This window comes from Tachypleus tridentatus, chromosome 11, assembly GCF_004210375.1.
Source record: "Tachypleus tridentatus isolate NWPU-2018 chromosome 11, ASM421037v1, whole genome shotgun sequence".
Classification (NCBI taxonomy): Eukaryota; Metazoa; Arthropoda; class Merostomata; order Xiphosura; family Limulidae; genus Tachypleus; species Tachypleus tridentatus.
In genome coordinates this window covers 35,952,527-35,965,559 of record NC_134835.1, presented here as the reverse complement: position 1 = coordinate 35,965,559, position 13,033 = coordinate 35,952,527, and the positions used below count along the sequence as shown (strand labels likewise).

The window sequence follows — 13,033 nt, the reverse complement described above, 5'->3', positions numbered from 1 at the left end:
CTCCCCCTTTCAATCTTGCTTTCTGATAGCCAGGAAATAGGTGAAAGCTTTTGCCAGGTATCTAGCACTTCTGCTTTTTCCTCCACCTTATTAGCCATCAAGACTTGGGCAGAGTGATCACCTCTTTCCTTTAGAGCTGAGTGTCTCTAGCACTATAATCTTCCCTTTACACTGGTGGAACTCAAACTGGCCCTTCATTGGTCTGGTAGTACATTAGTTGGACATGATGATGTAGACTATGAAATGCTGCGCCATCTATCTCCTGCTTCTCTTGCTATTCTTCTGATTGTTTGTAACTGGATCTGGCAGGAGAATGTTTTTCCTGATGCCTGATGCCATGCTATTGTCATATGTTTCTCTAAGTCTGGGAAGGATCCCAAGATTCCTTCAAACTACCGTCCAGTTGCTTTGATGAGATATCTCTGTAAGACCTGAGAGAGGATGGTTAATGCTCGTCTTGTTTGGTTCCTTGAATGAAACAACGTCCTCTCACCCACCCAGTTTGGGTTCCGAAGACAGCGCTCCACCATGGACCACCTGAATCGACTTGAAACATCAATCAGAGAAGCCTTTCTCAAACAATTACATCTTGTATCAATATTCTTTGACATTGAGAAGGCTTATGATACAATATGAAGTTATGGCATTTTGTGAGACTGCCATATATATGGGTTACATGGCCATTTGCCCATTATTATTAAAAATTTTTAATGGACAGGAGATTCCAAGTTCAGGTGGGTTTGACACTTTCCTTGTCTTTTCTACAGGAACTTGCAGTCCCTCAGGGCTGTGTTTTGAGTGTTACACTTTTCAGTATAAAGATTAATTCTATCACCAAACAACTCCCTCTCACTGTTGCAAATGAGCTCTATATCGACGACTTTCACGTCTCATGTCAGTCGACGAACATGAGGTATATTGAGTGGCAGCTACAGACTGCCCTCAATCCTTTAATAAATGGACCATGACAAATGGCTTTAACTTTCCTCTTTCTCTAAAACTGTTTGCATGCACTTTAACTGCCAACGGGGTATTCACCCTGATCCTGAACTCTATATTGGTGAAGTTGTGCTGCCTGTGGTCCCTGAGAAAAAAGTTCTTGGGGCTTATCTTTGACCATAAGCTGATCTTTATACCACGCATCGAGCAACTATGTGTCAAATGTACAAGAGCACTGAACATCCTCTGTGTCCTCTCTTCCACCACTTGGGGACCAGATTGATGTTCTGTGCTAAAGATATATTGTGCTCTTATTCGATTGAAACTCGACTATGGATCACTGGTCTATGGCTCTGCCAGACTATTGGCATTAAAGATGCTGGACCCCATTCATCATCAAGGACTTCAGTTCTGCACTGGGTCTTTCTGCACTTTCCCAGTTCAGAGCTTATGCATAGAGTCTCATGAACCTTCTTCGCACCTCTGCTGTTTGCAACTATCTTTACTATATGCTTCAAAATATTTCCTTACCAAAGCATCCCACATGGGGTTGTGTTTTCCTTCCTTGATGGGCCATACTTTTTCAGAACAGACAGTCTGCCATTGCTCCCTTTGGTCTTCATATCCAGGCACAGTTAGATGAATTAGGTCTGTCCTTGGATAACATTGCTGTATCCATTGTCAGCCCATCCCACCATGGCTTCTTACAGTCCCCAAATATGACCTATCTTTAAGTCATCTGAGAAAAGCAGACACTCCCGATTGGAAATACTGTCTGTTATTTTCTAAACATCTTTCGAACCATCCTTCCATTCCTATTTATACAGATGGTTTGAAATCAGGCCATTTCTCTTGCCCTGAATCACATAGGAGCTAAGCAGTACTCAAACTGCACAATTTATCCTGACTTGCTTAGTTCTCTTCACATTAGTTCACACCCTGTTCTTGCTGATATTCAAAACTGACTGACCCATTTCTCTTTAACATCTAATTCTATCCAGTTTTTCCAGATACTGGGCCATGTTGGTATTCATGGGAATGAGCTCACTGACACTGCAGCTAAATCTGTCTGCTCTGGCACTATCACTGCTGTATCTGTTCCATACATAGACTATGGTCCTGTATTTAAGGCTTGACTCCGTGCCTGCTGGCAGTCGACTTGGAGTAAGCAACAAGACAACAAGCTTTTCCAAATAAAACCCTCTGTTGGAGTTTGGTGAACTTGCTTCCATAAGGATCAAAAAGAGGAATTTGTTCTAACTAGACTACGCGTTGGTCACAGTTTTTTAACTCATCGTTTCCTTTTATCTGGAACTGATGCACCAGTGTGTAGTTTGTGTAACACTCAGATCACAATAAGCCACATTTTACTTTCTTGCCATTGTTACAACTCTCAACAACGGCATCATTTTAAACATGTTCTGTCCCAAAGTTTGTCCATAACTTTAGACAGTGTTATTGCTGATGGTAACACTGTCCACCTTGGAAGTGTTTTTAGTTCTTTAAAAGCCATTAATCTTTTTAATGCTATTTAAGTTTTTTATACATTAGACCATTTTAATGAGATTCCCTTTTAAGAATCACAGTTCATCTTGTTCAGTTTGAAATTAGAAAATGGCCATAACATGAAATAACTCAAAACCAGGACTGGAAAGACCAACTTCAAGTGACTAATGCTGCTGTTTGAACTACCTGTTAGTCATCCTGGCAAGTTGTTATTAAAATTTTGCTGCAAGTCTTTTAAAACTTTTATTACTTTACATTTTGACAATGACCATAATGTCAAATAACTCGAAACCAGGACTGGAAAGACCAACTTCAGGTGACTGACTGTGGTTTTTGTACTTACCTGTTAGTCTTCCTGGTGAATTATGATTATTACAGTCACGCTACAGAAAGTCCTTTACAACTTGAATTACTATAGTTTTTCTCTTGATGTTGTAGAGTAGATGTAAACATTGGTTTTATGCTATTTATTTATTTATTTTAACTTTGTTTTGTTTTACCTTAATTTCCTTTTGTGAATTTTACTAAATTTACTTTAATTTTAAGTTTTTACTGGATGTTTGGTGCAGATAGCCTAGCTGCTTTGTGCCATAAAACACCAAATCAACCAACCAATGGTTGTAATAATAATATTAGTATTATATAACAGTTGAAAGAAGTGCTTCATCAGGATTTAAAGTGCGAGCAGTGTTATATGGTTTCATAACATTAAAACGTGTACAAAGACTATTTTGACAAAAAAAACACGTTAATTTTTATAATCTTCACGTTGCATATATATTTTTATATGAACTTGTTCTTCTTACACAATTAACCAGTATATAACATCTGAGTAAAACCTGAATATATATGCATATATCTGAAGCCAAAAAGAGTAGCAGATTTCTTGTATGAAATGGAACGTTTGTCGCAACTATTGTTATTGCCCCCAAACACTCCCTAATTTATGTACACAAATGTTTACAAACATTGTTTATCACCAAGAAAAGTCTGTCCCCAACGAACTTAACTAAATCAACCATATAAATCATTACTTGAGTGTGTGTGTGTTTTTCTTATAGCAAAGCCGCATCGGGCTATCTGCTCAGCCCACACAGGGGAATCGAACCCTTGATTTTAGCGTTGTAAATCTGGAGATATACTGCTGTTCTAGCGAGTGCATTACTTGAGAATAATGAAATATAATCACATGCATAGCAGTGTAAAAATGATTTAAAAGCAATGACCCTTCTACTGAATTCTAACCCAATAGGTCAACTTAGGCATTTATGTTATTTAATTAAATTAGCAATAACTTAGGCTAAATGCCAAAATAATTCTTAGCCAAATGAGATTCCTTTGGTGTTTTTAATGGTTAATTATTTTTATGAGATGCAGGTATGTTATAATATGCAGATAGATTAGATCTGATCTGCCTGCATTGAATACAGGTATCAATACTTTTACAGTAAAATCCTTAAAAATAATAATAAGAAAAAAAAAAGGAAAGTAATATTAAGCCTAACATTCATTTGTGAACATTTCTCTTGTCCACAGAAATTTGCAAGATAAAATTAACCATAAATAACCTGCAACTCTGTTTTCTAGAACACTGAAGTTATTTTCACTTGCAGTTGTTGGACAGCTCCAAGTTTTTCTAAGATGTTTTGAAAGACTAACCCAATTTCATTCTAAAAATATTTTTCATGAATGAGATGTTTACAGATTTAAAAACTGATGATAAGTTTGCTGTTCTCTAACTGTTAATGAACACTCATGAAATGTGTTATTTGCAAAAAAGTTTTCAAAATGAGGCTTTTGTTAAATCAGGATGATTATTAATTAAAAAACTAATAACTGTGGAACATAAAAAGTTTGTTTTATTTGTGTAGTTCCAAAGAGAGATTTTCTATCCATTGAAAATATGCTACAAAAAAAATTGAAATGGCATGCTTATTATAATGTCTATTTGTAATATTTTCAAACTTGGTTCACACAGATGGTACATGGAGAACAGTATTTGGAGATATTAAAACCATTTCCTCCAGAAGGTGTTTTGAATTCTGTTGTAGAGGTGATAGATGTACTTGACAAAGGTTCTGGTGCATTGGTTGTTTTAGATGGTGAGTGAATGTTACTTTCACCATAACAAATGCTGATTATCTTAGCAAATTAAACAAGTCTTATCCAGATAATCATGTTGATGTATATCTCAACTATGATAAAACCTTTTTGTTTCTGTTACTTTTATCAGAATTTCTGTCATGATGAAAAATTTGTCATTAATTGATATAAGTTTTGTAGTGAGCATTCATGGACTGTATGTTTAACCATCATTTTAGAAATAGATGCAACTTTTATCATTCTTATTCAAGTATTGTTTGTTTACCCATTATGCTATCAGTAGACAATAAATTTTATGATGATTGTTATGTAATGTATGTTTAATCAATATTTCATAAATGGGTGTAACTTTTATACATCTTATTCACGTATTTTTGCTTAACCATTGTGTTATTATGGGATAGTAAATTTCATAGTTGTTATTCATTTTTTGTTTGTTTAACCATTATGCTATTAATAAACAATAAATTTGGTTGCTAATCAGTACAGTATGTTTTACCACCATGTTATAAATATACAATAACTTTTACATGTTATTTAACCATCATGTTAATAAGGAATGTTAATTCTTTAATAGATTATTTTGGCAGAGTATTCATGATGAAACTTTGTAGAATGGACAGCAACTGTCTGTTGTGGAGACAACATTGTCCTGTACACTTGTGTCTCCACAACAGGCAGTTGCTGTTCATTCTATAAAGTTTCATCGAGGAATGTTAAATTTCACAGTGGGTATTATAGTCCAATTGTCAAATCTTTATTTCATAAATGAACAGTAAATTTTGTGGTTAATTTTCAAGTACAGGTTTTTAACCATTATTTTAATACTGGATGTTAAATGATATATTAGATATTTTTCTTCTGTTTGTTGAACTTTATTTCATTAATCGACTGCAAAATTTATTGTTGGTAACCAAGTACTGTATCCTCAATCATTATGTCATCAATGGACAATAAACTTAATAGTTGTTATTCAAGAACTCTTTATTTGTGTAATACACGATTAAACATTTAATAATATTTGACTGGAAATTTTAGACACCAGCTTTAATTTGTTGCATATTAAATATACTTACAGTTTAAGATTTTCACACCACTTACTTAGTTGTATGTTTTAAAAGATAGTCCTAAGATATATTATTTCAGTATCTTGTACAAGTATACCACATTAATCATAAACAATTATGATAAAGTAAAAATAATCTTTATTATGTACAAATCAGTTACATGTTACACCTAATTTTCCTGGTTTCAGGTAAATAATTGATACAGTTTTTTTTTCTTTTCATTTTTATATAAATTACCTTAAAAATGAATAAACCAATCTTTTACTACTTCTTTCACAGTTAACACCTTCAATGATGCTGGAGAGAAAGTAATGTATAGTCAGTGGAGTGTCTTCTTCATCGGAGCAGGGAACTTTGGAGGAAAGCGAGATTCAGATAAAATAAAGTCAATTATTTCCCCTCCAAATCGTAAGCCGGATTGCTTCGTTACAGAAAAAACATCTGTAGACCAGGTAAATTCTTAGAACAAGTTGTTAATTGATGTTTGTTGTGGATAAACCATGTATGTCAGATTGCAAAGTGAGGTTTCATGTGACAGAAATACCTATGTCTATCATACACATTGCACAACCTTTGTGACTTACTAAATGCATATATAAATTTTTTTCAGTATCCTTGCTTATTTTTTTTTTTTTACTTGAACTGTTGTAATATAGAGTAACATGAAAAGTTAATAACTGATATCAAATTCATAATACCAAATAGAAGGACACTGCACAAGACCATGGCATCCACAGTTTGATCCATACCTGTGCACATTGCATTAAAGAGAGATTATGAAAACATATATGCAGATCTTTCATATGTAAACAATTTGTTCTTTTGTAGCTATCAGTTTCTAACAGTATTATTTACTCTATAAAGCATGGTAACTTAAAGAACAAGTGTTTATTATTAAAATGATTAGGTAACTTGTTAGCTTGGTGATCCATTATAATGCATGAAACAACATAAAGGTTATTTAATTATATTTGTTTGATTGAAGAGAAATAATATATTTGGCCTAAGTATGAGGAATCCTGTGTCACCAGTTCTAGCAAACATTTTTATGACACAAATTGAATCACAAGCAATTAATTCAACCTTGCATCCACCACTATACTGGTACAGGTATGTTGATGATACAATAGCTGGATTTACATCTACAGAACACACACAGTGTTTACAATCACGTTAACTTGATACACCCCGACATTAAGTTCACCTGTGAGCAGGAAAAAGCTAACCAAATGGCATTTCCTAACCTCAAAATCACTAGAACTGATACACAATTCAAAACAGAAATCCACAGAAAAATCATCTATACTGGATTATACATTCCATGTGATGCAGCACATGAAACGAAACAAAAACTCAACATATTAAGAAACCAAATAAACACTGCCACAAAACTATGCTCATCTGATAAAATTAATGATGAAATCAACAAAATAAAACAACAATTCATCAACATCAATAAATCTCCTCAAAACACTGTGGAAAAAATTACAAGCACACAAACAAACAACAATAAATCCCAAGATACAACAAACAAAATCAAAGAAGCTGTACTTATACAACAACTGAAACCAAAATTAAACCAATATAAAGGAATACCTTTATACCTATACTAATTAATAACCTAACATCCACCTTCAATGCCCCCTACAATCCAATACCTGTTTATACTCTCGTCCCTAAGACAAGTGTCCATCAATGTTCACATTCAAACACTCTCTCTCTCTCTTAACCTGATATCACCTAGGAAGGTCGAAACATTGTTCTCTCCTTATCAGTAAAAGTGTTAATACCCAGACCAGCCGTTCTGAGATAAATTTTTATTTTAAGTGGGTTTCTCGTCATCAAGAAAAACTCAACATATTAAGAAACCAAATAATCACAGCCACAAAACTGTGCTCACCCAATAAATCAACAATGAAATCAACAAAATAAAACAACACTTCATTAACATCAACAAATTTCCTCAAAAACCATGGAAAAAATCATATGCACACACCTAGACCAACAACAAACAAACAACAATAAATTGTTGGATACAACAAACTACAAAACCTTGTACTGCTACATACCATATGTTCCCGACATCAACGAAAAAATAACCAACATTTGGAAAAAAACCTTTAACAAAACACAACATTCCAGTAAACACCAAATTTATTCAAAACCAGGTACAAAACTAAAAAGTCCATACTATGTAAAAACTACACTGACAAACACAACACCAACATTATTTATAAAATACAATGGAACAACTGCCACGACTTCTGTGTTGGAGAAACAAGCAGAAAAATGGAAACTAGATTCAAAGAACACAAAAAATTACCTTCACACTTTATCAGCCATAGTTTTTACCCTTTTACTTTTTTATTATAATTTATATATTTTCATAATTACCTGGTAAAACTAATTCTAGGTCCAGTCTGCATCAGCTTTTATAAGTAAGTTTATTTCCATATTTAACATTTCTATAAATTGGATCTCTGGCAAATTTTCTGTAAGTGTACATCACAAATGACATTAATTAGGATGAACCAACGTATGTGTTTAAAGTAACCGTGATAGCTGACATATTGGTGAATTCTCTCTATATCTTGAAAAACCACTCTATAAACCTTCTTAACCATCTGATACACATAGTCTACATCTGAATAAGATGAAATATTTAATGTTGTATCAGTAGAGGTTTCTAGAAGTTCTAGGCCTATCTTAACTTCTCAAACGTAACAATATCACCAGTAATCTACAACTCCATCTGGCTAAAAAACAAAATGAAAAATTAATGACTTAAAACAGTAAATGTTTATATTATTTTTATTTACTTCCATTTATAACCATGTTTCAGATGCTCATTGAAAAATTATTTTTGATTCCTTATCTTAGGCTGCTTTATATCGTCTAATGGGAGATGGTAATCCTCTTCACATTGATCCTTCCTTTGCTGCTATGGGAGGTGAGAACCAAAATAATAGCTTAACATTCATATGATGCTTTGCAAAATAAGATTTTGTTACAGTTTATTCCCTTATTTTTGTAAAAGTTAAAATTATTCAGGATGGCATCAAGATTAGCATTGCATCCTATTTATACTCTTTTAAATTTCTGAGGCATTAATTTTTAAATTTTGAAAACTAGTGCTGAAAAACTAAAAAGTTTCTCCAATGTAAAGTCAGAAAAAAATTGTTCAATTATGTTACAAAAATAACTTTGCAGGGTTTGTAACTAAATTTTTGGATAGTTGACAAATGTTTTCAATTATATTTTAAAGTTTCTCCCAAAGATGCGTGGCAAAAAGGAAAACAGTTAAACAATTTTGGGTTATCATTATGTTATAGGCTGTAATGGTAAATTAACAAGTGTAAGACTTGTATAAAACTACATGTATTATAGGTCAGTTTCTATGTTCCAGTGCTAATGTTTTGTGTTCTTTTACCAGGATTTCCTCAACCAATTATGCATGGCTTGTGCACTTTTGGATACGCGGCTCGTCATGCTCTTAAGCAATTTGCTGGGAATGATGTAACAAAATTGGAAAAAATTAAGGTACAAAAAATACCTGGTAACAAATTCTTATGTTGTGTTTCTGTTAAGGAGACAGTTGATTTCAGCCATTGAATTTTTCACAATTCCTAATTCTGTTGTTACATGAAAACTAGAAATTTATATAAAGTTGTTGATTAAATGATTATATTTATTAGTTAATGAAATAGGTTGATACATTACAACAGCCTTTTTTGCTTCATTTATTACAGTATACAATTTTAATAATATCTTAAAACACCTTTAATGTGTTTGAGTTGTAGTTCATTGTCACAAATTTGCAGGCTGTTGTTATTTATGCATCTTTTCAATACAAGTTAGTTTATAATAGTCATATGGTCATGCATGTAACAAAAATTTGGTTTTTGGAAATTTGTTTAAGAAAAAAGTACTACTTTTAAGGTGATTTGGCTTTGTTGTGGACATTTATTTACTCATATTTAAAAATGTATGAATTAATTTAACAGATATGTAACATTAACAGTATATTCTATATTGTCTAAAGATGACATACTTTGAGTTTTTTCACAATTATATTATTAAAGTGGGTTATTAAACTGGTACCCCTTTTCAGTAATGTGTATGTGAGTATATTATCTATAGATATTCATATCTGTTGCTGTTTCTCAGTTTTATTATGAAGCAAAGAAAAGTGAGTTGAAGAAATCATTATTGAAGGCAAGGTAAATGTAATGCACCATTTTTTGATCACCCTATATGTTGTAATCCTTTTGTTATTGTGACTAAAGTAGAAAGAGAACTGAACATTAATCTTCCTACTTAGGCAAGGTTTGCCGGGCCTCTAATCCCAGGAGAAAGTATTCAGACACAGATGTGGAAGGAAGGAAATCGTATTCATTTTCAGTGTATAGTGAGTGTTTTCTGACTTAACTGTGTGAAAAATTGATTACTTAATATTAAAGTCTAAATTAACGTTAATGTGAATGACACATCATTTGTGCAATGAATGTTGTTGAAGTATAAGTGTGTATGATACAAATAAAGATTAGCTGAATATGAATCTTTCATTATATCAGTTAGTTTGTTTTTATATCCATGTTATGCAAGTGACAATTAATATAGAGAAGCACAGCAAATTAATGTACTTAATTTTTTGATAGATTGTTTAGGCAGAGTATTCATGATAAAACTTTGTAGAATGGATGGCAACTGCCTGTTGTGGAGACACAAGTGTAGAGGACAATGTTTCAAAAGTCTTCTGCCTTTTGTCTACAGGTCAGTATGTGTGTGTGTGTGGGTGTTGTCAGTCTTTTATAGTGTTCTGGTGATTGCAGAGAGCATGATATGATTGGTTGAATTATCACTGTTTCTGATTGGAGGAGAGATTTCCTGTAGATTCAACTAGTGGCAGCCACAGGTTACTCACCTTTAATCCGGAATCTCTATTTAGTGAAGGTTTAATAGTGTTGATATAAAATGATTCTTTGATTTTTCTTTGATTAGAGGTTGAATCTACAGGAAATCTCTCCTCCAATCAGAAACATTGATAATCCAACCAGTCATAACATGCTCTCAACAATTCACCAGGACACTATACAAGACCAACAACACTTACACACACACTGACCTGAAGACTTTTTAAACATTGTCCTCTATGCTTGTGTCTCCACAACAGGCAGTTGCTTTCTATTCTACAAAGTTTCATAACATAGTTAATGTTTTTGGTAAAGTGCATACACACACACAATGACATAACATAAGTTGGTACTGAAGATTTTTTTTAAGAGTTTACTCTTTTAATGATCAAAATATTATCAAACAGAATTATATGTATATATCTGAACAAAACTAAATGTTTTGATGAAATAATTAATCATAGAGTGTTTTTTTTTCATTAACAGCTTCAAATTTGAAATGTTAGAATGAACCAACATGGATTAAAAACTCGTTTTTATCATAGGAGGTAAAAACTGGACAATTTAGAGGATCTTTGAACTTGATTTGAATATTTTTAATGTTTTGTTTTTTTATTAAGTTTTAGCTATCTTCAAATCTGAAGTATTAGAGTTAACCAAGATGCATTAGTTTTAACCTCAAGAAGATTTATACACTAGAAAATATTTTAGTTTTTCATCGTTTATTAATTTAAAACTGTTGATACCAACAACCAATAAGAATGTTTTTGAACTTTACCTTTAGGCACTTTAAAGTTGTTTTTATAAATCTTTTGTCTTGCAGCTATCAGGTCATCCCTTAAGTAATGTCCAATTTTAGGTTCAAAAAAAGAGAAAGGATTTCAAATGCTTTTAATGTTATTTAATCAATAATATATGTTCCATTATTATTAATTAGTTCTTGCCAACAATTCACAAGCTTCTGAATGCCATTTCTATAAAATTCTTGGAATTTGGAGGAAAAGAATGTAGAGAAGGTAGTTTTGACATCTTCGTGTGTTCCAAGCTCTTTTCCATCAAGATAGTTCTGCAAACTTTGGAACAGATGATAATCAACTGGAGCAAGGTCTGGAGAATAAGGAGGATGTGGAAGTTTTTCCAGTCTAGTTCTTCAATCTTTGCAGATGTAATACTTGCTGTATGGGGCTGTGCATTATCCTGGTGTATCACAACACCTTCACAATTGATCAAAGCAGGCCTCTTTTCTTTCAGTATAACATTCAAGCACTCTAACTTTTGACAGTAGAAAAATATGATGTAATCGTTACTTTGAATGGCAGCAACTCAAAGTGGATCACACCAACAATATCCCACCAAAAGCTTAACAAGACTTTCCTAGGGTGAAGATTCATTTTGGGTTGGGCATTAGCCAGTTTACCTGCACTGTGCCATTGTCTGTAGCACTTAACATTTGTATAATATATCCATTTTTCATCTCTGATCACTAACCTGTTCAAAAAATGTCAGTTACATTCAAGAGAGTGCAGAGAAGTGCAAATGTCCATTTTGCTCTCAGGTTGGCTTCTGTCAAATCATGGGGACCCATTTTCCAAGTTTTGATACCTTTTGAAGCTGTTGCAGTTGATAGTGAACTGTTGAATGGGTTGAATTAAACTTCTGTGCTAGTTCTTTAACTGTTACAGCACAATCTTTATCAACTGCGGCCAGCAGCGAGTCATCATTAAACTCAACAGAACGACCAGAATGTGGCACTTCGCTTCAGCTGTAATCACCTGATCTGAGCTTCTGAAACCACCTTCGACATTTTTTTTCACTTAGAGACTCCATCTCATAAACATCTTGAATATTTCGTGTAGTTTCTGCTGTGCTACTGCCTTTTTTAAACTCATAAAGCATTATTTGCCTTATGTGCTCCTCAGACACATCCATCTTCATAACGGTTTATTTGATTAATGATCTGAAAAAGTGGAGTTGGGTTAGTTTGTTTTATTTGTCTGAACATTTTTATGCACATCCTACCACATAATTTAGTCATTAAAGCCTTCTACAAAGACAGAAATTATGATGCACTTTCTGTATTAAATTTTGGACATTACTTATGGGATTATCTGATATTTGCACAAGTAAAAACAGCTTATGTGAAATCTAGTGTGTCACTTTAAAAAAATAAAGCCATTTTTATTTAATGTACATGATCAGGTGCAAGCTGTTATAAATGGCATAACAAATCTTGCTGTTCTGTCAACAAGTTTCAGTTGAAATGGTATTTCATCCATCCATCTCCAATCTTAGCATGTCTAGTGTGAATGGCTATTACAGTAGCCTTCATTTTGTAATCAAATAAAATCTGATGTCTCAGGTAAGCAGTGTACATATATAAAAGTTAAAATAGAAAATGTAGTGGTTTACTTATTGCTTATAAACTTAAATATATTTAGTCAGTTGTATCAAATTAGTCATTCTCAAGTTTTTCTTGCAAGTATTGTCCGTCTACTAATTCTTCTG

General features: G+C 33.0%; 1 protein-coding gene across 2 annotated transcripts in view; it reads left to right on the top strand.

Moving 5' to 3' along the window:
• Mfe2 (peroxisomal Multifunctional enzyme type 2) overlaps positions 1 to 13,033 on the top strand; it is a 70,374-nt gene that overhangs the window by 23,236 nt on the left and 34,105 nt on the right. For both annotated transcript variants that reach the window (XR_013017294.1, XM_076466782.1), the window contains exons 14-18: positions 4,424 to 4,547; positions 5,895 to 6,067; positions 8,496 to 8,565; positions 9,049 to 9,155; positions 9,937 to 10,023. Coding sequence is in view for 1 of the 2 variants with exons in the window: in XM_076466782.1 (XP_076322897.1) it covers positions 4,424 to 4,547; positions 5,895 to 6,067; positions 8,496 to 8,565; positions 9,049 to 9,155; positions 9,937 to 10,023 (561 nt within the window). In the remaining variant the exon portion in view is untranslated. The remainder of the gene's footprint in view (positions 1 to 4,423; positions 4,548 to 5,894; positions 6,068 to 8,495; positions 8,566 to 9,048; positions 9,156 to 9,936; positions 10,024 to 13,033) is intronic.